Consider the following 27,469-nt stretch of genomic DNA (forward strand, 5'->3'; position numbering starts at 1 on the left):
CCCTGAGTCAGAATCTAAAGCTTTGTGAGAGGATTGTGCAGGCAGTTATATGAGACCGATACACCCTCTGTCTTGCTGACGCGAATAAGTCCTGAAGTAACTCTAGTGACAGTATTCTGTGAGAAGAAAATGAAGAGAGCTTGCCAGAGCATCTGTATTTCCCTTGCGCTTTACAGAAAAGACATATGGATCTTCACAGAAAATTATAACCTCCTTGAACAATATAATAGGTAATTATATTCCTGACGTAGAATTTTTTTAGCACATTGCATGTAAGGATCCTTGTTCGGTTCTGCAGTTTCTTGTAGGGTGCCCTGTTAAATCTCTTCTTTTCCCCCATTTTAAAAACACGGAATGTTTACATCAGAGAGCTCAGGGTTACACTTTTTGGTCCGAAGAGCCCTCCCTGCATCCACTGCACCGAGTATTGTGGAGGAACCCCCTCCCCATCACCCTCAGAGGGGCTGCCTCACACAGGCAACTCCAGTCCTGCCCGGAGACCGACATTCCCGGCAGGGAGCCGTGCAGCTGCATTCTCCCAGCACGGAGGCTGAAGCTGTAGGCTCATCACAGCAGGGCACAAGCAGCACCACAGCATCATCTCCGCAGGCAGCCTGGAGGGGCTGCACTGGGAAGTGCAGGCAGAGCGCTCACGGAATTATTTGCCCCCCCAGTCCCCGTTGCTGTGCTTGCACAGTTGATTGTGAAAATTGCTCATGCCTGGGAAAATTTTGTCAGACATGTTTGCCATTTCTCCTCCACACCCTTTACAAAGCATGAAAAGTCATCATTGATGCCTATGCCTTGTATGAGGATATGTTTTTTCTCAAAGCACTGTACATACATTATCTCATTAAGAAAATACAATTAAGACTGTAAGTACCTGAAACCTCTTCAGCATTGCTCCATTGTAACCCAAAAATATCACATGTAATTTCAGTGATACTTGCTCACGGATTATAAAAAACAAAATGCCCCAGGGCTGAGAAGGTGGATGGCAAATTGCAGCTGCAAATTAATTAAAATAATCAAACAAGTCAGAGGTAACTCCCACAGTAAGAGGGTTGCTTACAAAGGCAATGTTAATAGAGCATTTACCATCAGGGGTTGCTTGGTTCCCTTTTAATAAAATATCTATGATTACCTGATTAGCTGATCATTGTGCAGAGCATTTTGTTCTCAATGCAGCCATGAAGCCCAGGAGGAGAGAGGCTTTTATCAGATGGAGCTTGTTTATTTAAAATGTATAATTGAGTTCTCCTTTTTTTATGGAAGCATGATCCAACAGGCTGCTCATCTCCAACTACATATACTGTTTCTCCTCTCTCCAGTCTGAGATGAGCCAGTTTTCTGACACATGCTTTTCTTGGCAAGGTTGCCGCAATGATCTGGAATAAAGGCAGAACATTGCAATGGGTACGAGAAGCTAAGCTTTAATGTTTAGAAGTGGTCACCGTCCATTATGGTATTACACTAATCACATGCCATCATGCCAGAACTATGACAACATGCCACCTGTGGCTCTGCCCCCACACAGTATTAGCGGAGAAATAAACTGGCTCAGTTTGATAATAGGTGAGAAAGCCAATAGATGGTCCACATTTTTCACTACCACTCACATTTTTAAGGGTTCTTCTTGTGCAGAATGCTGGAACACCAATAAACTTGGAAAATTCAAAGAACACATGAAAACTAGACACCTCATGCATGTAACTGTATATTTATTTCTTTTTAAAGAACACTCCTTAGATGTATTTTCAATATACAAACTTGTTTTCACAGATTTATAATCCACTAAATAGCACAAAATATAATCCAGGTCGTTGGTTTCTTTCATCTGTGCGTATGCATGCGTGTGTTTGAGTGTGTGTGTGTGTGCGTGCGTGCAGGCACGCATGCTGCTGGTGGTAGTGGTAACCCACCACACGTGTTCAAACACAAGCCCGGGCTCCTCCTCCCTTCCCTCTGGAGCAAACCTTGCCCAGGTGGAGACCCTACACTGGAAGACTGCGACTTTCTTGCCCATGAAACCCATTTCAGAAGAGGCCAGGGTGGCGGTGCTCTCTGCCTTGCCGGCAGGGCCGCACACCTCCATCCACAAGACAGGACGGAACAGGACAGAACGGGAGCCTCCCCCGAAGCTGGCACAGGTATTGCAGTAGGGAGTGGCCAGCTGTGGAGTTCAAGTGCAAGGAAACACCTTTTTCTCCTCTCCAAAGCCCTCTCTGACACTCCAGGGCACTTCTTCGTGACACCTACACCCCTCGGTCAGCCCTCAGGAGCAGGGGACTGCAGGGCGCCGTGTGTCCAGCCAGCAGGCCAGCTCCTCGCCCAGCCCCAGGCAGCCGTAGGGGCCTTGCCACCCTGCTGCTGGAGGCCAGGCAGTGGGCCAGGACGCTGCTGGACTCTGCCCTCTGGCAGCCAGCAGTGCCCCGGACCGCTCCTGGAAGCACCAGCGCAGCAAACCCTGCTGGGCCCGGTGAGCTACACAGATGGCACCAGTGATGCACGTATTTACATGGGGTGGAATGTTTTCCCATAGCTTTTTAAGGAGTATATAGATCAACATGTTCACATAAGACCAAATACTTTTAATATATTTATAACTGTTTTATAAAGCTTTGAAAAAACTCACAATAGCACATTGTTTTACTTTAATGCTTTACGGTACTATCAGTTTAAAATCACAATCAGCACTTAAGTTATAGTCAATCCGGCAAACAAGAGACAAAAAAAATTACAAGAGTTAAGAACTGACTGATACATCTTTTATCTTTTTTTTTTAACTAATGCATAAGTGCAGAATAATATAAGATACTCTAGTTTAAATATCTTGTTTTACAATATACATTTTGTTCTAATTACGCAACAGTAAATCCCATGCTTCACATAGAAAAGCAATCCACAACATTAAGAAAAAAATTTACAATTTATGAAACAAAGTAAATAAATATTAGTATTACAGAATCAGAGCTGTACATAAAAGCTGTTCAGTTTTAATCATATAAAAATATGTTTTAGTGCAACCTCACATATATTGATGCTGTTCTGTTTTACATCATTTAGATCCAAGTGTCCAAAAAAGGAAAGAAATTACATTTATTACAAAGCAGATACACAAATTCTAAAATATGTACAAATTACTGCTAAAAAAATGCTTATAAGAATATAAGCAAAGTAAAGAAAAGGCACAAACATCTGTACAATTTAAAAGTACCAGACCCAATAAGAATTTCAAATTTAGTTTTGGTCAGGCTCATGATGACTTGTTACTTTATCTAATTCTTTTGATATAACAAAAGTATATATAATAGCAAACTACTGTAACTTAGAACAGGCATGCTGTAAATTTGAATACTTTTTCTATCTCTAGAAAAAAAAAAAGTGGGGTAAATGTATGGGTGAAAGTCTCCATGCATCTCAGATCAATGCGGCTTGCTCTTCTCAGATGACGGATCTTTCCTTTCCTGTGTGCTTGATGGGGGGTCGCTCCTGCTGTGAAAGCCCAGCTGCTGGACATCCACAAAGCTCTTGCTGTAAAAGGTGGGATGGGCTGGCGCAGTCTGTGTTGTACCAAAACTGTCCTGTTCACCACCGTGCAAGTCAGGATGGGTGGCTGAGGCACAGGGCTGGCCCGGCTCAGATCCACTAAAGTGTTTAATGCTAAAATGTGCACTTTCTAAGGGTTTCTGGTGAGGCTCAGAAGGCCTCTGCAGCTGCTCCGCCCCGTGCAGAACGGCTTCTTCTGTGGCGATTCGCAGAGAGGCTATGGCTTTTGTACAAGTCTGTATGTTCTCCTCCTGCTCCCTCTCGGTAGCCACGACACTGTCCTCGGATGTGCTCTGAGCCAGCAACAGCAGCGGCGAGGAGGGGGCGCTGGGGGGAGCAGCGGGGTGCAAGCTGTGCGGAGAGGTACGTTTCTCATGGTGCTTAGAAATGCTGTACGGCTCTTTCGTGAGGGCTTCCGCAGGTCCTCTTTGCTTCTCCTCGGAGACCTCCCTCTGCAGGGCCAGAGTGGACGGAGAATGTAAACCTGAAAGGGCCACGGGGACTGAATGGACCATCTGGATACCCCCAATAGGCATCATGGGGATAGGTGCTCGGATCTGCTGCTGGGAGTGTAGTGGAAGGTGACTGAAGACGTAGTCGCTCGGACCTTCAGGGAACAGGCTAGACCTGCGGTGCTCCATGCCTCCTTTTTCTCCATATATGTTGAAGTAAGGTGCCTGAGACAACCCCCTCCTCTGTAACCAGAAGAAAAACAAAAGAGATGTCAGCTCTGCTACGATCAGAATTCTTGTCTGGCTGCCAAACCACCTATCTGCTTTCCTGTCTAACACAGCCTCCCATTCACGAAGCACCTTTCATCCAGATGGATCCCAAAGCATTTGGAAAACTCCACTAATTGCATATCCAAACAACAGAGGAGGTTTTGCTTAGCTCAGCCCTACAGGGCTCATGCCTCTGAGGTGAAAGGCAGTGGCTAGTTAAGAGAGTTCAGCAACACAATGCAGCAATTTAGGTCAGGAAGTGGAGGGTATTATATCCAACTGAAACTTTGAACAGAATTTGGGGTAGATAGATTTTCATTCCTCAGGACAAATTTAGCCAGGAGATCCATCTTACGCTCTCTTTTGGAAAAGTATGCTGGTATTTAAACTTTATTGCAGAAAAGTACACATCTGAACATCCCCTGCTCAGCACACTGCTTGGCGTAACAGGGAATATCTGACAGCATGTATGTGTTTACTGCCTTCTGAAAAATCTGCTCTTGAGCCCTACAGAAGGCACTTGCTCCCTGGGAGCTTTACCCAATCCTTGGTGAAAGCAGATGGGTATTTCCATGCAAGTTCAAGTGTCTCTGTGTGATGAAGACACAAATGTTTTTAGTCACTGAGACAATGGAGCACCCCTCTGGCTTATCTGCAGTGTAAACAATAAATAATAACAAAAGCACAGGCATCAGCTGTGAGCAAAAGTGATGATTCTGTCCCAGGGAGACTCACCCACTCATAATGGGATTGAGAAGAATGGGGGATTTTGGGACGGCTAATAAAAGCCAATCTCGCAATATTGACATTTTCACTGCCTTCCCATTGCTTCCTGCCTTGAAAGAATAAATAGCTCCATCTCCACTCAGTATTAAATATGCCCTGGACTTTTGGGTTCCTTTTTATTTTCATTCCTGAGTTTTAAAGTTTGTTTGCTATCTGATGATTAAGTATCATTTATTGCTGACCAGAGGAGTAATGATGACAGAAGTGCAGGATGACATTTTCATAATTATATGTGGGATTTGGCCACACATCTCTCAGGGACTCTCATATGAAATTAAATGAATGAAAATGCTCATCTCTGCTCTGCAAATTGACCAAACATGGATCAATTGCCCCAGAGCTGTAATGCTACCACAGCCTTGGTGTGGCAGCCCGAGGACTGCTGCTAAATGCCAATGCACTGAAGTGGCAGCACTTCACTGCTGGGAAATCCTAGCTCTCAAGGCATTAAGCAACCTCTTGATCCCATCCTAGGGAGCTGGTTTAGGGGGCAATTAAATATTCAGTTTCTGTGCTACCCAAGGGCTCAATCTCACTGTGCTCAGATGCTTTGTCCTGTTTAATATAAATCAATGTTGAGACAGGAAAGGGTGACCCATAATCATCAGAGTCAAACTTCAGAGATATTATTCAGAGACTAATCTATGTTGGGAATTTTCCTATTCAGAAAGTGAGACGCTTGAGTCTCATAAAAGAAAAACTGCCATAAGAAAGCACAGTGACAGCACATTATATTGCTGAATGGGGAAAACTATACGAAATACACTGCAACTGCCAAGCCACAAGACAGTTCACCTACCCTGTCAGTCCTTCCTATCACTAACTTCACCTCTGCACAGCTGCTTGCCCTCTATTTTTTTTCCATCTTTGGTCTGTCAGTTTCTCAGTCATATTGTCCTTTTGGACGTTTCCTACACCATGACATTTATTGCTATTACATCTGATGTGAACTTGGGCTAAGGGAAATTGAGCAAAAAAAATGAGTAAAACTCATCAAAGAATAAACATAGTCACACACAAATCTCTAATGGAGAAAGACATTGGCTTCATGTTTTACCCTGCCAGAGTTTCATAAGGGAATAGAGCAATAGTCTGTCCTTGCTGAATAGAGGTGGCTAACATGACAGAACTGCTGTGTGCTTCAAGATCTACACCATCATCCAATATATGTTTCATATGCCTGATTTTTAACACAGACAGTGACAGTGTGTGCATGTCACTAGATACTTTTCAAGCCTGGCTGGGCACATACTGGATTATTTTTTTCTAGCCCTGGCAGGTGAGTTGGGAAACAGTTAACATAAATTACTGTTACATAAGTTACAATTACTAGTTCTAACCCTGTTTTTATTGCCTTTACCAATATTTAGCATTTTCATTCCTTCAAGCAGGCACACACATTCACAGAGAAAGCCTGTGTCTTTTCAACAAGCATCCAGAAAATCTAAAGACTTTCTGCAGTTGACAGGGCAAGTATTTGATCACACAGCACAGAGCAGGAAGTCATGGCATCTTTTTGCAGTGCAGTCAGAATGGGTTGCTGTTAGTCCTGTGAGCTGAGCTCTTCTCTTTGTCAGGTGATGGGAATCCAGTTCATTTCCTATTAATTCTCATTTGTTACAGTTTAGCATATTTCCCTTCAGCTCCAGGTAACATACAATTTCCCAAGCAACAGAATTCTGTAGCAGCTCTTGACTAAAATGCTCTGACCTGGTCACAAAGCTAGACTGCCACATTACACCCCTGAGCAAAGCCATATCCAGCTTCACAAGTCCCCCAGAATGCCTCAGGGATGAGATAGGGTTTACCCTGTATCTGGTACATCACCCAAATCAGGCTGTGCGAGATTAAGAGGAAGATCACATTTCAAAGCCAAGCACCCTTCACAGACATCCTCTGGGCAGCCTCAGACCACAGCTTGCAAAAACATGTTGGGTGGAAAACAGTCTCTTTGTACATTATGTCATAATGTACTTGAGGTTTTTTAAAGTTAAAAATCAGAAAACACTGAACTCTATAGTGAAAATCAGTAACAGAGCACATTACCAATGTGCTCCTGAAAGACATGATGCCCAATAAAGTGACTGTAACTCCGTGTGGCCCTCACTTTCAGGATCAGCTCAATTTGCAACCCAGCACAGAATTCACCACAGTAACCCAGATGCATCAGTGAACCTGTTTACAGTTTACCTGGAATTCAGAAGTTTCTGGCTCTCTGCACTTCACTCAAGATGATAAAGTAGTGAGTATTTGGGAAGTGATTTAATATCCATGTTCAGGATGATCAAAGGACCTTAAATCCTATCAATTTTCAAGTGGTCATAGAGGTGCCTAATTCCCTTCAGCGCTTCTGAATATATCAAGACAGGCTTCAGACTTCAAAATGAATGAGATGAGCAACAAGACGGCAACAGAAGCAAAATCCACTACTGCCTAGAAGCTACAATAGTTGTGAGAGACAAGTGTGTACCACTCACAGCAAGGTACCATCTCAATCTCGTCGTGTCTATCCTGGGACTGGAAGAAGAGGCAAAGGTTCTGGTCTGCACTAGGAAGTAGCAGGGTGTACTAAGGGTTGGGACAAGCAGGAATGGAGTGAAAACTGTTTGTGCTGGATCCCATATTCACAATGCAAGTGTTGTGGGTTTGGAAGGGAAGGTTGCTTCAGATTAGCCCTATGTGGCCTCTTTGCAGTCACTTGGATGGCCATTCACAGTTCAAGGGCACCTGCTGCCCTCCTGCTGCACATATTCAGTTTAATTCCATCTGACAACAATCCAGGTCCCTTACTCCAAGACTGATCTGAAACTGTGAGTCAAAGCACAAAATATGTGACAACAGAGAAATATGCCTGATCCAAACTAAAATGCTAAAAGAGATTCACTCAGGGTGAACAAATTATGCCTTCCTATTACTTCTCTTTCATTCAGGACTGGGAGAAGATGACTGGGAAGAAGAATTTGAGCCCCTTGAAAATGGCATCAGCCTCCTCAATAAAGAAATAAACTTCTGCCATTGACAGAACAGAAGATCCCAAATTTATTTATTTATTATGTATTTAGAGAGCAGAAGATATCTGGCATTAATTTTAAAGACATCAATTTAACTAGTCAAAGCCAAGTGTGACCCAGCGTACACTGGAGACTTAGGCTACTTTCTAAAGTAGAGAGTATTCTGTTGCAAGAGTGTATCCTGCTATTGGTTGCCAAATGTAAAAAAAGTGTGTATTTTCCTGTATTTTTATACAATCTAAAAAAATATTTACTTTCACCATGCTCTTTTCCACTTCCTAAACAAATAATTTTAATTGCTTTCTATGTGGTGCTTTCACTGCCTGACCACTTTACAAGCCTTTTGTACGAGACCACCAAAGTGCATGGACATTCAAGAGGAAGCAAGATGAAGAGCAACTAGACCAGCACTGGCCAAGGAGACTAGAGCAAATACATCAGTTTCAGCTGAGAAGAAAGTAAACTGGCCTCTTCTGAGAACTGCAGGCACTAGAAGCACAAAACTGCCCTTACTCCTGCAAGGACTGGGAACTCAGTGCAGCTCTTAAAGTACTTTAAGGATTGTAAGCCATCATGAGCATCACCAATGCAGCTGCTAATGATGTTCTGGTTTGCTGGATTTCACTACACTAAAAAGTGAAAAACAACCTTTATTCCTTTTTCTTCTCTGACAGCTTTCATTTATAGCAAGCTCAGGTGCTATTTGTCTTCCCACATGCTGAGTATAATAACTTGTGTTTCACTTAAGCTTGTCTAATGTTTGGCTAAAGTACATTTTCCAGAAAGGCATCAAGAGACAAGGAACGCATCTTTCCTCCCTTGCAGTCATTTGTTGCAATGGGCAATCATCCTCACCTGTCATTTTTTTTCATTTAAGTTTGCCTGGGCTCCACTTCCAGTGCTGCCTCCTCTATTCAGGTTGTAGTGACTCTACTGAGGTCTGGCCCTCTCTCTCAAACACTCAACATGCCATCAAGTTACTGAGGCTTTCTGTAAGACAACTGGTTTTTTACATTGTGTTTTTCACTACCACATGCCTGACTCTACCTCAAAAACAAGGTAAGCATTAGAAGTCCACCTGGCACGGTGGACTTTTCAAAAGAAGGTGTAAGAAGTGCTAAGAGAGTCCTTACAATGTGCTAATGCCTTGCTGGAAGGTGTGCATAATGCGTAAGAAAGATATTACAGCAAGAACTGTCAGATGGCCAAGGATTACTGTTAAAATACGCTTTTGCTAGCATCATTACTCATCTAAAATCTTTACTACAGGATGCCAGGGTGTATCATGTGGAACATGAGGAACTGGGGCACCCTGCACAATGTCAGCTGTAGAATCCCATATGATCCCATCCATTTGGTAGTAAGACATCATGACTACTTATACTGGTGACTTCACCCACTTGTGCTTCCTCAGTCGAACTGCTGGTGGGATTTGTATCCTCTCTCAGCTGTGCAGTGATCATTTCTGTGAGAGTTCAGCAGGGTTTCAGCATGCCCTTTCTCAAGAACCATTTAATCAATCAGTCACTCTCTCCAATGCTCTCCTAAACAACTTACTAGGTCATGGGGCAATGTCTAAGATGTGGGAGAAGCACCTGTGTTGCTCTCTCCTATAAATATATCCACTCAAGTTGCAGCTTTCCCTTATACCCCTGAAATTCTGGGAAATCACTTTTGGATCTGCCAGGCTGGCAGCATCTCAGCTCTTTTTGTCCATCCCTGCTCCAACCATCTTTGTTCAGGTGCACCCTTCACTCCTTTCCTGGAAGCAGATAACACATCAGCCTGACTTTACAGAGAAAATCACACCAGAGCTGAGAAATGCTGGCTGTATGAGCTCAGGGTTCAATTCTTCTCCTCCACAGAGGAACACTGCAAAGACTATATGGAGAGCCAAGAAGATTGGGAATGGGGAAGCAGGTAGAAGAGGCCATCCAAGAGAAGAGCAGGGAGCAAGGAGCTCTGAGGTAACCTGAGACTGTCACAGCTTGCCCAGGTTGAACCCACACACAGGCACACAGTGAGAGGGAAGCCACAACAGCATCATGGTGAGGAAAGCACAGTAAATGAATAAGTAAATTCACACCTAGCACGGCCATTCCTTAACTCTGAAGATGTAATATATTTGTGGTGGGAGTGCTTTGTGAATGTTAGGGCAGGTCAAAGTGCCAGTCTGGCAGTTTCTGAGAGCTGATTTACTAAAAGGGAAGAGCACAGACAGCAGCTGCACAAATTTTGCATATTTCCACCCAAACGGTTGCGGCACTTTCTGTGGGGCATACAGCTGCCTGCTCCTCTCACACAATAATATACGTTAAATTCCAGCCACAGATCATGATTTCAGTGTGCACTTTGCTTTTCTAAGAGGTTCCATTATCTTAGCATTTTTATTCCATTAAACAGTGATGGGCACCATACCACAAGAACAGGGCTTTAAGCCTTGACTTTGGCTGGATCTCACCTAAGAGTCCAGAAAGTACGAGAATTTTTACAGTGCAGAAGGAAGCCTCACTAAACATGTAAGCTTTCTGGACAATTTAAAAATTTTTAAATTATATCTCTATATATGTGTATATATATATATATATATATATACACACACACATACATACATACATATATATATATATATATACAGACATATATATATATATATATATATATATATGTAATGAATATGGAGGCAGAAAATGCAAACCAACCTAATTTCATTGAAGTTCATGGAGCTACTCAGGGTTCTACCAAGTGAACACTTGCCCCTTAGGCTGACTCTAGTACATCTAAATGAATCAGCATCCCTGTTCTCTGCCTATTCCAAATTTCTTGCATTTGTTTCTGGACTTCCCACCAAGACTCAAAGTTTATGCTTTCTTCGACAAAGCTGCAAAGATTTTTGAAATGCTCAAATTCAGTAAGAGCACAAGAGGAATGAAAATATTCTCTCATACTTACTGAATGTCCCACTGGAATAGATTCAGACTGTAAATATTGACCCATGGACAATGCTGGATTATGGTACAAGCCCCTCCGGGGAGATGCCGCTCTAACGGAGGCCATATATCTCCTCTCTCGCCTGGGAGACAAATCTCTTCGAACAGACACATCTTTCCCTGGTGACATTGGTCTCCTCGGCGATAGGTGACGTCTTGGTGACACGTCCCGTCTTGGTGATAACTCTCTCCTCAGCACAGCCTCCTTGCGCGGGGAAAGGTGTCTCATGGGTGAAATATCGCGTCGGGGTGACAGATGTCTTCTGGGTGACAAATCCCCTTTTGGCATTAAATACCTCTTTGGTGAGTTATCTCTGTAGGGTGAAGAATCGTAGCCAGGTGACGATTGTTGGCTGGAAGGTGAGAGGTCCCTCGGAGAAGAACTGGGATCTAACGAAAGCGTGTAATCTTCATCCATGCTGCTGGGTATGTCTAATCTGTCTTTATCGGGCTCTGAATCTGTACTCTTACTCTGGAAAAACCTCTGGTATTCTGTCATTTGTGTGTCGTCACAGGAGTCACTTGGTGTTATAAGCTGAGTAACCTGAATGCTAGGTAAGGTGACCAAGTAACTGATGAGGGAAGAGTGTCCCACTGAAAGGGAGCCCTCTGGGGAAGCCCCCTGAGATGCCCCAGCCGAGTTCACTGAAAGGGAGGAGAATCGAGGGGGCTGTGGGCTGGTGCTTCTTGATCTGGTTTTTGGTGTCGAGTCTCCCTGAGTATCATCAAAATCATCCTCATCTTCATCATCATCATCATTGTCATCGCCATCCTCGCCATCCGATTCCTCTGCATCAGAAAACTGGTGCTCTGCTGACAGCCCTGCCAGGTTGCTGCTCTTCTCTGCTTCCTGCTGCATGTCCTCCATATTTTCTGAAACAACCACAGCAAGTCCAAATGATTAGCACATATCTCACCTCTCACGCCACAACCATTCCCCGCCCAGCACACTCAATGCCATCGTTGGATGCTCTTCATCTGGGATGGCTGCATAAAGCCATTCCTCATTGACTAAAGCCATCTTTTTTTTCAAAATAATACCTAAAATTCTATACTTGACATATAAAAGCAAATTCATCCTGTACCACCTTGTAATTTCACTATTGGAACCTCATATGAGACAGATCACAGCAGGCCATATTTTTATTTCTAGTAGCTTCACGTAAAAAAGTATAACCCAGACAACTAAATAGGATTTTTCTTTTTTTACTTCCTGTTTATTAAAACATTAACTCTCAATTAAAAAATGCCCCAAATACCCGTAATATATTTTCCCATGCCCATCACTGTGCTAAAGTGCAGTGAGTCATTTGCAGACTCCATACTTTCCGTACTTTTGTTGGAATGAGGCCATTCCAACTAAATTAAATAATTTTGACATATTTTGACATACCTGCTTCTTCAGTTTCAGCATCATCTACAGATGTCATTGATACTCCAAGCTCCAAGCATTTTTTCATGTGTGCTTTAGACTTCATATGTTTTGTCAGATTTCCTATGGATCAGAGATTAATGTAATTAACGGACAACAACAAAGATGATTATTAAAGTAAGGTTTTGGTGTATCTTAACTCCATTTATGATAATAGGGTTTAGCTTTAGAAAACAGCTCAACAGACAGGGCTGACTCATAAATACCACTGGCCTCAGTGCCTATGTTAATGAGAGTAGGTTTTCATATCTTTAGAAAATAAAATATTCAAATAAACTAAAGGCCTGAGAGGTACATAGGCATCTCTCCAATTTTCCACATGATATTTAGGCACCCCTACAAAACTCACTTTTGGATGTTATCTGTTCCTGGCCTCACTTTTTATGACACATACAGACTGCCTAGACATCAAAGTAAGTTCACAGCACAGCAGCCATTCAGGGCTCATGCTCTTATTTACACAGTGGCACTTTCCAGGTAAGGGCTCTCCCATTTACTTCGCACATGGTTTCCAAATGCTCCGTGTATTTGAAGCATTTGGAAGCAAAAGTTCCTCACAAAAAAAAAAAAAAAAAAAGAAGACAGTTATAGGAGACTTCTCTATGCAAGTTTACCATCTAGATGCAGTCTCTAAACTGAGAGGAGCTGTGCTTACAGCATCCACCTGGGATGTGGGAAATTCAGGTTCAGCTCCCAGATTTAGAGTACGGATCTAAACCAGACACAGCGGAGATTTGAAAGCAAATCTCCCATTCCCCTGAGGGAGCAATCTAACACTAGACTATTGACTTTCTGGAGTGCTTGTCTTGGTCTGTTTTTTCATAGATTAAAAAAATGGGTTGAGATTGGCCCCAAGAGACATTTTATGACAAAGAATTTTGAGCACAAAGCACAAGCTGGAGAATATCGCTCTAATCCATTTGCCACTTCAGCCTCCTTTTAAACACCCAAAAGGGAAAGCATGGCACAAACAAACTCAACCCACTACCAAGACATGGTGCTTCTTAGCTCCAGGAAAGCCCTCTGGAAATGCATTTATGCTGCTTCTAGTACCCCAACAAGCATCTCCAGAGAGTGTTGTGGCACATGCCACCTTGGGTCAGGAACACTGCACTCTTCTGCTGGATAGTGCAGGTGTGCTTAGAAACTCACAATACTCTTCTCTGACTTTCAGCTCCAGCTAGTTTAAATAATTCCCTTCTCACTAGGAGTTTCTTGAGCCTGTGCACTGCGTGAAAAAAATCTAACTTGGCCATTGATGCTTCTGGGTGGCTAAATGCTCAGAAAAACTGAAAACCTAAGTACCTTTGAAAGTACTCTCAGCAAAGTAGCAACAGTATTATGAGGCTGACAACTGCTTATAATCAGTAATGCACCAGTTAAACACTTGTACTTCAAAGGCTAATCTAGTCTCTTGCTACTCGTGACCTTCCTGTGCAATAGCAAACCACCTCCTCCATGTTTCTTCTTCTTTGTCAGAAATGCCAGCCACAGCAAGCAATTTCTCTTTTTTTTTTTTTTTTTTTTTACCATGCCACCTCTTCTTCCTGGAATTTCCTCTCTGAACACAGCTATAAAACCACAATACTGTCATGTACTTCAAGTCCCCACTCAAGACCCATTCCACCAGCAATGTCCAATGTAAGCAATGATATCAGAGCAGCTCACCAGATGCTCTACTGGGACTACAAACAAGCAGCTCCTTGTCTTTGTCTCTACATGCCCATGAATGTTCCCATCTTAAATTAGGCTGATGGGTCTACTACCATCCATCAGCTGTTCCCATCTTTGGCACAGGAAGAACTGCTGGAGTCATGGAAACTATTACAATTCTCAATCCTCAAAACAGCCATGAAGCTGCACAGGGATCTTGGGAGAATTTTCCTTCAGCTTCCTTTCTCCCCCTTTGAGTTGTTTCACTGCACTGAGACTAGAATCCATTCTTTTGTCTGCCAAAGGGAAGCTAAGAAACTAAGAATGTAAGGCTCATTTAGGCTGAGCTACAAAGAAATGATACCAAGGAAAGGATTTTTTTTTCAAGGAGATGGTTGTATCACGAATCTGAATTCCAAAGAATACCATTATCTGTGGCCACGGGGTGACAAATGGAAGCTTTTTTCTGTGCTGATAAATACATGTGAACAGAAGCTATCAGATCTCTATTCATAATTAATGCCACAGTGGATGGACTGGCCCATCTAGGAGACATATATTATTTATAAACTTGAAACTGACCCACTGTAAAGCCTGTAAAGGCATGTATTCCTCAGCAGCTGATGCTCTGCTTCTACATTATGTCATAAGAAGTATGGTCTCCCGGTAGCATTTAAGTGTTGCTGCAATTAAAATTTGCACCATGTAACAATGTTGGCAGAGTCTTATTTTTCAGGGTGGTTCTTATGCTACTACATTTTCTCTGCAGACAGAAGGACCTGCCAAGAGCCTCTAGATCTTAATGAAACTATCCAAGGAGTCTCAGAGTCTTACAAAATCCCTGGATCAATTAAACAGAAGAGAACAAACTGTCTTATACAGTCCTGTATAAACACAACAATTTTATTCTGAAGAAAATACTCTGTTTGATTGCAATGGGTGATTGGATTCCAGAGGGAAAAATAGCTCCAGAAGTGGCAAGAGTTCAGCAAAAAAGGTCAAGTACCTTTAGTTTTGAAGGCAAAATTGCACAGCTTGCATACATAAGGCCGGACATCAGTGTGAGTGCGGATATGTTTCTTGAGCATGCTTGGCTTTTTACAGCGAATACCACATTCTTCACAAATGTACTTTCCTCGGCCACGACCTCTGACATAGACATAATCCTCATTTGATTTATACCTGTGGGAAGAGAGTAAGTATTTAAGTCATACAGACTTTAGGTCTGATACATGTACAAACATCACTTCAATGCATCTGATCCTCATAATCAATGTAAACTCAGAGAGAAGTCCAAAGGAACTACTGAATTTTCAGTATAGAACTCATAAAGTATTTGGCTTTCAGAGAATGTACTGGTCCCAATGTATTTAAACAATATGAGACCAACAGGCTGCAGTATGAGAACAGTATAAGCACCTTGTCAGGAAACCAATGAACAACCATTCCTATAGACACAACTCCAAATATAAGCCTGCAGGTTGGATTTCAGCTCACTGTAGTCTTGTACAGCACAGAAATTTACCACTACTGAAAACAGCGTTGTTTTGCAGCACGGTTCATCTGACTATTTTAGTGTATTTATCCCTTGGGATCAGATAAATCACATCCTGGAAATGCCCGTTTCTTCCCATTAAGCATAAAGGGAACATGGATGACAAGCAAGGATATATTCTTTCACATTACACATGCCTGACATTCCTGAAGATAAATTGCTCCCCAAAGAGACAGGGAGTTGATTTCACTCAGGTATGTGATGCTTTAGAAATAAAATGGTATATGTCAAACACAGATACTTTGAAGAAAGCTACTACTGAAATTTTTCTTATCACGGCGTAGAACCGACACACAGACAAAAAGCTTTCTAATTTTTTTTCTTTTTGGTGATCACATAGTGTGCAGTTAGAAAATAAATAAGATATGAAAATCTATGTAAAGCTGTACATTGCCTTTATTATCATGCTAAATTGTTAATACTGAAATCTAAAGGAGTCTAGGGAATCTACTTAGGCTGTTCTGAGGTTTGAAGGCTGCATTCCTTTGGGGAAGAATTCCATCCTCATTTATCCAAAGTAAAATCCGGGAAGTGCAAGAACTGAGAAATAATATTTCTTCTGCCCTCTGTCCTCCATTGCCCTCATCCTATGCAGCACAAACTACTTTCAGTCATTCTGTGGATGCACAACTCACAAAATATCGTTGGTACTGACATTCAGTACTTTAAATAAAAAAGGGACTGTGTGAAAGATTCTGTTAATGTGATGATACCCTACAAGAAAAAATTGGCAATTTTTGGGTTACAGAGGTGGAACATTTTTCAAGTGTGCTGTTCTTAGATGAACACTTTCCCATATGTTTAGCTATATCGTGGGTAAATTCTGAAGTTAGTATTTTAGAAAAACATAAAACAGTGTCCTGCTCTCAAGTCCATCTTCTTATCTTTTAAACACATTAGCTCCTCTTTCAAATGCAGATGCCTAAATTCAGGTTTTTTTCATCTCATTTCCAACAAAGTTGTACCTCTCCCATATCCTTCATTGTCCCTGGCAGCATGGACAAAACTGGAATAATCTAATGTAATATAATATTTAGTCATCTCTCTAGCAGGTTTTCTGTACAACATTTTTGGAATCTTGGCTGCCCCATTTCCCAGATTGTCCTTCATATGCACATGCCAATGACTACTAGTCATCTCTCTATCCACTGCTTCATCAACTTCCTCCAAGCTTTCTCCCACAGACAAAAAAAAAAGAGCCCATTATTATGTGAAATACTGCTATTTTATCTTCTCTTAATCTCTCCTTACAGTCTGATTTTGCTGGGATGGAGTCTACCATCTGATTGATACTGTTAAGATAAATGCTGTGCTATTACATGTGCTTTTCTGTTGCGCCATCTCTGCTCTTCTTCTGCTTGACCTCATTCCACTGGCTTCTGTCACCTGTCAGATCCCATTGGACACAAAGACAATGATAAAACATGTGTCTCTTCATCATTCATATAGATGGTTTTTGGCCACAACTGACCTTGACTCTTTAAGTATGCTTCATCATAACAATGACTGCAAGAGAAATGACACACACAAACTTGACATTTAAAGAAGGTCTGGTGCAAAAACTAAAAGACCAGAAGCCAGAGTCATGGTGATTACCTTTTAGACCTCAGGAATATTTGATCTTACTGCAAACTTGTGCCTCTCTCAAAGCTTTGAGTAATTTCCCCCTTCCTAGTATGTAACGTCCATGTAAGGACTTTGGCCACTGCTGCTCTGAGTTTGACTAGGATGGGACTCTTGAGTTAAAAAGTATTAACAAGTCTCAGAGTCCTGCAATTTCTATTCAAAATGTTATTTTATTTGGGTTCTTCAATTGCAGTCTATTACTGATATATATGAAAGTACAAACATAAGCAAACTGTGAATTCTTGCTGTCAGGTGATAATATCATTAAGCTAGGTGTCAGACAAGCAGGCATGCTTGTCCTGTCCCTTCTTTCTTTGCACACCATTAGTAACTAACTGTACTGCAGCAAGGACTGAACTTGAAATTACTGCTTTCCTTTGAGAAATACTGCTTCATGTCCCATCAGTCACATCTGCAGTCAGATGATGGAAAGCAGATTTCATGATTCTGCTAATTTCACTTGAATCAAGCCACCTGCCAGTGGTAACAATGTAGTGTTTAGTTTCTTCCTTCCAAACTCCCTCTGCTATGATGCTTACAAAATGCTCTTGATGGGCTTTCTGCAGTGAGGTGGTGATGTGCTGTGACATCTGGTGGTACTGGCTGGCATTTGGACTCGATCTTAGAGGTCTCTTACAACTGCAACAATCAATGATTCCATGATCTATTTTTTGCCTCAATTCTGATTCTTCTCCTTCAGCTTCTTACTCATCCCCAGCCCCAGCTATCTGCTTTTTGCCCAGCTGCCACATGAATGTTCCACCCCACTGGCACAAAGCAGCTGCGAAGCTCCACTTGCCTGCCAGGTGGACAGGCTTTCACACAAATCAAAAGTGGACAACCACAGATCTTTCTCAGCTAATTACCTTCTTCACACCTATGAAACAAAACCAATCACAAAGCCTAAGGAAACCCATTCCCCATGAAAACCAAAAACCAAAATGCAAATATCCTCCTGAAATAGATTGACCATCCATGCTTGTCTGTCCAGGGGAGAAAATGTGGCATGAAGACAACAGACTATATTTGCTATATAGTTTATTGCACTATGTGCTGAGAGGAGATGAAGGTGTGCTTGAAGAGAGAAGAAAAAAATAGCTCAACAAACAGCCAAGAAGAAGCAAGCATAGAAACCCACCGACGTCAAAAACTAGCTTTAAGAAGTTATAGACAATAGTTAGCTTAAGTGCGATAGACAATAACTTGAAGAGAAGGAAAGATTCAATAACCAGGACAGAAAGCAGTGCAAGAGATGGCAATAATATTTAGGGTATATTACAGCAATTTAAAAAATTGCCAAATGAATGTCTAAAATGGAAAGAACAAATCTATTCTACCACAAATAATTCTTGTGAAATGTACCATGAAGTTATGATGTGTGAGTAAAGAGTGGACCTACTGACACTGCGTCACCTCATTTGCTGCAGTTTTGCAGTTTATATGTTTCTATTGAGGAAGTCCCAGTCTATTGCACAGACTATTTGTTCTTCCCACTCCAGAAATTCATGTGCACATCAAGGTTTCCCATGCTTTGTTTTACTCAAAGGGTATCTAAACATAGCCAAGTATTTCTAGGAGACATTTTCAAGTGAAGTGTGAATTACACAATTTTACTCAAATAGTTTTGTAAACCTTATTGGTGTACGGGAAAACTTAAGGTAGTGCAAGTAACACACAAAATTTATTGATGTCAGTATTAGATAATAGAAGTCTTTTATAGAGTGATCTGCTACAGCTCACACTCATCTGAATACTCCTCTAAGTTGATTTCCTTAACACACTTTTACCTTTCTGACCTCTCACCATGTAGCTTACATCAAGGCAGACTATCCTCAGCTGGGTCATCCAAATTCAGAAATGGTACCTAGTGGGAAGCGATTTTATACTTCAAGGTACGAGTGAGTTGAAGCACCAGCTCTTTAAATTTCTTGTAAACTTAGGCTTAACCACTGAATTTGGGTCACTCTTGTAAAGCCAGTCTACTGGCTTAGGTACTAGCACAAGGTACAGCTACAGAGAACAGTCAAGGTGAGGGCCAGCACAGCTATAAAAACCTCCAAAATAACCTTTTCAGTCTTTCAGGCAAGATGTAGGCTACAGTCCTTCACTGTTGCACACTACAGAGAAATGGGAATGGTAATGTCATGAAGATTATTCAATCACAGACAAAAACACAACATCAATGAAGGAGAATTGAGATTTTAAAGGGTACAAACTGACAGGAGAAGGAAATGGATGTATGAATTTCTCACATATCCCTCCTGACCTATTTAGTTACCCCAATGAAATAGTGCTGTGGGACCAAACCAGTGCTTTCCAGTCTTACCAAACTCAGTGCTGCTGAGTTTGGTAAGACTGGAAACCACATCTTATTTAGCCACCTGACTATGCACAACTAAAAACCAGCAAACTAATTGCATTGTGTCAGAATTCTGTAAAAGAAGCCAACAGTATCTTCCATATTAGGGAATACTGCAGAGACAAACAAGTGTCTATTTCATTTCTTTTCTTAACAAGTTTCTTAAGCCTCAAAACAATCTTAATTGGCTTTCCTGTCTTTGTTATTTGTTTCTGTTATCACTTAAATGATAGATTGCCATAGTAAAATTAAACATTGTTTTATCAACCATACAAGACAGATCTATGGATTAGCCTTAGATACCATAGATTTCATTGGCATCTTACATTTCATCTCCAAAATCCAACCTCAGTAAATAATACAATATTACAAGAATAACACTAAGCACACCTGATCAACCCGTTCAACTGAGTGGAAGTACACAGTGCCTAAAAATGGAAATGCGTCCTCATGGAAGTCATTAAATACAAAGAAATGGCACAGAAAATATCAAAATGTTAACAGTTCATCCACTTCCTAATGACTTAAGGAATTAAAGTAACAATTTCGGGTGAGTGCTCTCACACAGATGGAAAACAATTGTCTTAATAGCAAAGTAGAGCCCAAAGTGAGTATACAAGTACCCTGCGGTGCATTTTAAGACTGACAAATACACAAAAAAGAAGAGACTTGGGAGCTACAGGACATGGCAAGAATACAGGAGACTGTTCACATTCTAATTCATTCATATTCATTTTCAAATGTCTTTAAAATGACAGGCTGAGCTTGAAATTTCCAGTTATATTTTCTTACCCTCCTTCAAAGATTTTAATTCGTATCGGCTCAGTTTGTTTGGATGTAATGTCTTTATCTCCATGAATGTCTCCTTTTACTCTTTCTTTTATAATATTCCCCACTACTTTCTTTTCAAGCTTGCTGCCAAACAAGAAGAATGGCTCGTGTTTCATCTGTAGAACAAAGTCAAGGAAGGGTGTTACTTCTGGAGCACACAATAAACGCACACTTCATTTCAAATACTTTTAACATACCAGGTCAAAGCCAAACTCTCATTTTGGTCCTACTCCATATGATGAATTAATCTGTCCCATTCAATTTGACAGAGAATAGAAGAGGAGGCAACATGGACAAATTTTTATGAGAGTCTTGACAGAAAAGACAATACTGTATCTTTCCTCAGAGGAAAAAAAATCATGGAAAATAGATATGAAAAAGCCTCAGAAGGTAATTTATTGCCATTACAGAATTTTCCCTGGCACCATTAGCAAATGCTTAATCCATGAGGAAGAGTCAATATGTAAAAGACATTAAATGGATCTGAAGATCCTTACTCAATTTTATCTTAATCTTTTTTTACAAACACATGTGGATGTTTCTGTCTGACACTGTTTATCAGGAAAAACAAAGGGCAAAATAAAAGGAGATAATGTATCAGGCTCTGGCACACATGAATGGAGGGCTTTAAAAGCCTCACTTTTTACATCTGATTTTGAAAATAGAAACAGAGACAGAGACAGCAGCAGTAGCAGAGCTTGCAGAAGGATAAACTGAGGCTCCAAAGTTGTCTTGGAAAAATGTCACTGGCTGATTTCCCAATAGGGAAACTTAAAAAAAAAAATTAACTCACATTTTATAGTTTACTAGAAATTTCTCACATATACATATATGAATTTAGTTTTATTAAAATTTCTTATTTACCTGAGCAAACTGCTTCCATGCACTTGATGATGTCAGTTTACCAGCTCCAGGTCTGTGCATAGCAGCCAGGGTGTAGATTTCCGTGGTGTTTTTTTGCTTGGACCTTAAAAGTGCTAAAGTGGTCTTTGTACTTAGCCCAGATGGGTTTGGGTTACATGAACTTATACACCATGAAGCATAAACAGAAGCTTTGAGGGTTGGTTGCTGAGTGTAATTGGGTTTCGTATAGTTTAAGAAACACCAGCTCACAGTAGTCGTAGTACGCAGACTTGGGAACTGAAGGATCTGTTGAAAATCTGCTACGTCTGTCAGGAGAATGGTTGAGGCTGTGACTTTCCCAACAGTATTAGATGACATCTGGACTAACATCCCAAGAGGTAATTTTTGATGCTTCAGTTGGTCTTCTGCCTGAATTTCGCCCGGTGGCAATGAAGACCTCTGTGGACTCATGCTCATATCTGAGGCTGTTTCATCCACATCCAACTCTTCTGGTGAGTCTCTTCCTTCAGATGGGCCACTGGACTTCTGTCCCGGAGATGCAGAATCAAAACTGGAAAGTTTCTCTCTGCTCAGTGGGAATGCATCAGCTCCCGCCATGCTGGCAGGTGGGAAATCTTGAGATGTTGAGGATGACAGCGATGAAGAGGATGACATGGATGGTAGACTTTCTTTTGGCTCAGTAGCACAACTCTGCCTTACTAGTTGAGGCTTCTGCATTCTTGGAAAATCTTTCTTTATATCTGAGTTAGTCAACTCAACTGCACTTAGTTCCTCAACTATCTGCCCATACATTTTTTCTTCTTTGACTCGTTTCTGCTGCTTGGTCTCCATGAAGAGGTCCAAGCTGCTGGCAGGGGAAAGCATTCGTTTGCTTCCTCCCAGGGTAGAAGCCATGTCAGAAGTGGAAGGCAAACACAAGGGAATTGGTGGCTCCAGTCCAAGCGGAAGTGTCTGCGGCACTTTCCACAAGGGATATTTTTCTAGTCCTCCATGATGACCCAACATCTGAGCTATGTTAAATCCAATTCCTTGCATGGTTGCATTAGTTGCCAATGTTCTTTGAGAAACTGTCTCATCAACTTTACATATTACAATTGCAGGACTGTTGCTCTGTCCAAGAATCTGGGAAATGCTTGTGTACATGACACTACCATATGATGGCACGTGGGTTTGTATCCTGACGGGAACAACTGTTCCTGGCAAAGACTGCACAGATCCATCACTTGGGGAGTCAAAATCTGTCTGAAGATGCTGCTCAGAGGAGGTATCTGTTGGCTTAATGCTATGGTCTGACTGGTACTTAGCAAGAGTATTTTTTGAATACGACCCAGATGTTCCTGAGTAATGCTGGTATGCTTGCTCTTTAGCATGCACATAGTCAGCTGCTTTCTTTCCAATAAGCTCAGGTGCATGTTCCAGGTGATAACTTGGAGGTACATCTATTTGGAAAGCCTGCTTGACATAAGATTTCTGCAGCTGTTGTACAAATTGATGCTGGAAGTGCAGAGGTTCTGTGCAGGACTGCCACAAGATAGGCTGCTGAGATGGTGGTAAATGAACCATGCAGACAGCTGGATAGGGGAACTGAAACAAGGTGCTATGAATTGGGGGAAATGGGACTTTTTCCTGATGTGCAAATAGCTGCTGCTGCTCTGATGGATGTTTGTTAGGAATATAAGGTGCTTGTTGGATTAAGGGAGTCCTTAACATTTCCGGGCTGTCTGCAACAAGAACCTGTTGCTGGGCAAGGTGGGATGAGCTATTACTAAGCTGAGCACAAGAGCCAATAGCTTGTTTTCCAGAGTCATCCACCTGAATGGGCTGAAGTACAGAGGAAGGGGAGTGATGCCAGACAAGCTGGGAAGAGCGAAGACCAACCTGTGAATGTTCCATCTGCTCCTGCTTTATACTTTGTTCTGTGCTCTGATCAGTCTGAGAAATCTCTGGAAAACCACTGAAGGAAGCTTGGCGAACCAAGAAGCATTTCTTCCTTTCTCGGGATGGAGACAATGCCACAGTAGGTGTTCCAGCTGAAGAGGCATGAGACAAGTTCCCATAATCAAAGGATTTACTTCGGATCTCTGGGATTTCAGCAGCATGAGGACAGGGCATCTGTTCAGAAGAGCAGCGTCTCATTTCCCTCTGATGGTGATGCCCAGGGACGGAAAGTGAGTAAGCACCTGCTGGAACTGTTAAAAACTCAGGCTGTTTTCCAAATTCATCTTGTTTGGAAGGTGTGATGAACTTCATATTCTCTTCTCTTTCAAAGGACATTGAAAAACTTGAACTGTGGGACAAATTACTTTCTTGGCTAGGGCTGCGAGAGAGACTTGTACCTGTAGACTCAAAGCTGGATTCCCCAGAGGAGTGCTCCATGTCAGCCAGTCTTAAACGCTTCTTTTTGGGTGGTAGCTTTTCAGCTGGAAGTTGAGAAAGGGTTTCACTTCTCTGGGGCCACTGGAATTCTTCAGTGGGTCTCTCCTGCTCTTTACTCTGCACTTCTTTATCTTTTTCAGGCTTATCTGGCTCCTCCGTGACACGAATTTCAGGTACCTGTATGTTGTGCTGGCGAACCAACCTGGGCTGGATATGACACGGCTGAGGCTGCTGGGATGGGGATGGCTTACTGGTGTCAACATTTTCCATTTGTGGAGCTCGGTCTGGGCTCATCGGGGACTCACAAAGCTCACTCTCGCATGTTTCAGATGGTGAATACATCTTTTCCTGCTGGCATGCAATATGTTCTGTAGATTCAGACCTTTCAAATGAGTTTGGCCTACTCAATGAATTTGTGTGCTGAATGACAGAGATGACATTTCCTGGGGGCTTTCTAACCAGTGACTCTGCAGTCTTTTCTTGCTCTGCAGTAAGGGATGAGTCTTCCAAAGAAGCTGCTGGACTTCCAGACTGCAAGTAAGGCCTGCACATTTCAAAACGTTCCGCATGGCAATGGGGAGCATTTTCCAGACCTTGAAGGGTAAACCCACTTCTTGGCACTTCCTGAATTTGGGACTTGGGATCAAAGTCCAAAGGTTGAATTCCCCCAGGGGTGCCAGTTGTACTGCTGCAAATCATAGGACTGTCTTCCTCATCTCCAACACTCTCCTCTTTCCTGCGCTTTCTGTTTTCAAAAGTTGTTCCAAGCATGGATGGCACTGACTGAGATTGTCCAAGTGCATCAATAAAAAACTCTCCCCCTTTATTCATCCCACTTAAGGATGGTGAGTCCCTGTAGTTCTGCTTCTGAGCTTCAAATTCTTCCCACTTTCTGTAGTGCTTTCCACTGGCATCATAGTCATAAAAGGTCTTGTCTCCTTTCTTCTCTTTTAAGGGTGGTCCTTTGTCACCTGCTGTCTGTCTGCTCGAAGCAATAATAATATTTTTCCCTTGTCTTCCATGATAATCTGAATCTGAGTGTCCCTCCTGTACAGATGGCAGTTCAAAGGCAGCCTGCCTTCTCAACATTCTTTGGTGGGATATTCCCACTGTCCCGGGATAAAATACATCATCAGAGCCAGTCATCTTCTCATCAAATGAATGGCTTCCTCTCAGAGATGGGGGAATACTTAGGCTGTTTGCAGAAGAGGTTGGCATGGAGTTACTTCTAATAAGAGGAGAAGAATCTACTGGGGGCTCTAGAAGGACAGGTACATCACCCTGCTGACTGACTTGGTACAAGTTGGATTCACTTTTGATGGATGATGTGGTCTGGGATTGTCTACATTCTGTATTGCTGCCTGGATAAACTTGTGTAGATTTAATAGTGCTCAAATTATTGGAGTCAATGAGTTCCTCTTTATTTGGAGTCAGGTGAGAAATATGTTCCTCAAGCATCTTGATATCTAATCTGTTATTTGAAAGAGGTGATGGGTCTGTTTTGCCCTTTCTACCCATTAAACTGTGTTCCTGATTTGCTGTGGCTACAGTTAGTGCTGTTCTTTGATTAATCCTATAGAACTTCCCAAAAATTATTTCTTCGTAAGACTTTGCATTAGTATTTGGTGGGCTAATTTGCTGCTCAGCGCTTTCTGAGCGGGAAAAATAGCCAGAGTCAGTGCTTCCCTTACTGTGTGGGCTCAGGAGGTTTAATGACTGCTCAGAATCTTGTCCTTTTTTCTCTGACAGTCTTAGTGCAAGTCGCTGTTTAACTGTATGAGAGTCATCAGACTTGGTACTTAAGGATGGGGTTTGCAACATATCAGAGCTAATATATGGTGAACTCTCACTGGGTAACTGAATCCCACTTTTAGGGATAATCAAAATGGGGACTTTCATTGGCCCCACCAAGGACTCCTCCATGGAGGAGTGGAAACCACTCCTGCTAGCAATGTCCAGTGGGAGCTGTGAGACGGGGCTCAGTTTGTCAGACCCTTCCACCAGGAGTGAGGTCTCCTCATCCGTGTCTGTGCTCTGCTCTCCATCTGAATGTATTTCAGCTTCCACGTCGATGTAACTGGCATCCAGGTCCAATTTAGAGACTGCTGACTCTGTGAAAGGTACCAACCCTGCCTTAATTGCATGGGCATGTGACTTCCTGTGTTTGTAAAGGTTGCTTTTCGTCTTGAAGGAGAAACCACAAGGGACACAAGGGTATGGTCTCTCACCAGTATGAGACCTAATATGCTTTTTAAGTACACTAGGTTTGGCACAGGCCCGATTACAGTAAGGACAAATGTACTTGCCAGGCTTTTTGGGTTTGTGCTCTTTTTTGTGAGCATCTTCTGATTGTTCTAAAGATTTCTGTGAATATTGGCTGTATGCAGGGTTCAAACTTGAAATCTTCTTCCTGGAGAAACCTCCACTATGGCTATGCATATGAAAAGGAAACAAGTCCTCTGAGGCAACTGATTGCAAGTGGCTAGGGAACTGCCATGGAGGGCCTTCCAAGCTCTGATGTGGCTTTATGTTGTGCAAGAAGCCTTGTGGCAACGAATGCTGTGGAAAGGAAAGTGAATGTTGACATGAGTAAGGGCTTGGACGATGCTGTGGATATTGCTTCTCTGTGACTTGCTGTGCAGCTTCATTTGATGATACCAGTTTCCCAGAACTAAAAAGTTGTGCTGATGCCGTGTTTCCTACTTGCTCGTGATCTATTTGCGGTTGCCGCTGTACTTCTTGACTGCCGAAAGTGCTCATCTTAATAACAGCTGGATGTTCTTGCCTCCATCTACTTGGTACTTTAGCAGTTTCTCCAGACCTTGAGGTAGCTTTTTGCCCTATAGCTGTGTCCCCAGAGTCCATTTTGTTACACAAGGTCTTAAGTGCTATTTCACTTGAAAGCTGTGCAGACACATGGAGTGTGCCCAAAGCTGTGCTTTTCAAAGTCTTGTTGCTCCCATTTTTCCAGGGCTGTTGCAAGTTCACAGACTTTTCTTTCTCTTTGGAACTTTCCACGCAGTAGTCTATAGGCATTAGATTTGTGTCTGTACACTAATAAGAGTATTACACAGTTCTGTTCATGGCATGAACTTTCCTAAACAGTTTATTATACATTTGCAAAGACTTGTTATAGCATTTGGACATGTTCCATTGTTATTAAATACTGAGATGCAGAATGATCCAGAGATACTTGTGATCTCCTAGAGCAAAGTTCTCTTCATCTCCTCCATGGTGACACAGCTATCTGTACAGAAATATAAAAGAAAATTAAAAAACAAACAAAAAAACCCCATACACACCAGTTAGTACAGCCATACTAAACAACATTGGTGCAGTCAGTTCCACTTCTATTTAGCCTTACATGGAAATTACTGAGGGACTTTAGTAAAAGTAACTACATTTCACTAAACTCCCTTTTGTGAGCCGACACAGTAAAGACTGGCTCCAGGGACTGCACACAAGCACAATCACTACTCAATAGCAGCTCCAGGACTGGAAAATAAAGACCTACACTTTCCAAATCAAACAGTAGTTTTGGAAGGCTTTCAGGGGACAGTTTAAAGGCTTGATCTCAGAAAGTCCACCACATACTTTCAAAGCTCTTTCAGCAAATCACTGCTGAAAATAGAAGCCTAACACTGTGAGTGGGAATTACCTTATCCAGTATTACTCACTTAGGGTTCACACATGCACTTTAGTCACCTGGCCTTCC

At 42.0% G+C, this 27,469-nt stretch overlaps 1 protein-coding gene across 18 annotated transcripts in view; it reads right to left on the reverse strand.

Moving 5' to 3' along the window:
• Window positions 1-2,570: 2,570 nt before the first annotated feature.
• The window catches only part of HIVEP2 (HIVEP zinc finger 2), a 136,676-nt gene continuing 111,777 nt past the window's right edge, over window positions 2,571-27,469 (reverse strand). For 16 of the 18 annotated variants that reach the window (XM_039707391.1, XM_039707392.1, XM_039707375.1 and 13 more), the window contains 6 exons: window positions 21,379-27,001; window positions 20,476-20,630; window positions 15,150-15,325; window positions 12,452-12,553; window positions 11,021-11,931; window positions 3,426-4,244 (listed from right to left, as the gene is read on the reverse strand). In XM_039707391.1, the coding sequence (XP_039563325.1) occupies window positions 3,426-4,244; window positions 11,021-11,931; window positions 12,452-12,553; window positions 15,150-15,325; window positions 20,476-20,630; window positions 21,379-26,790 (7,575 nt within the window). In that variant the 5' untranslated portion in view covers window positions 26,791-27,001. Of the gene's footprint in view, window positions 4,245-11,020; window positions 11,932-12,451; window positions 12,554-15,149; window positions 15,326-20,475; window positions 20,631-21,378; window positions 27,002-27,469 lie in introns of all 18 variants that reach the window. The other 2 variants (XM_039707385.1, XM_039707388.1) reach the window with 2 other exon arrangements.

The sequence above is a fragment of the Passer montanus genome, unplaced genomic scaffold, assembly GCF_014805655.1.
Source record: "Passer montanus isolate IOZ18808 unplaced genomic scaffold, ASM1480565v1 scaffold2, whole genome shotgun sequence".
Lineage (NCBI taxonomy): Eukaryota > Metazoa > Chordata > Aves > Passeriformes > Passeridae > Passer > Passer montanus.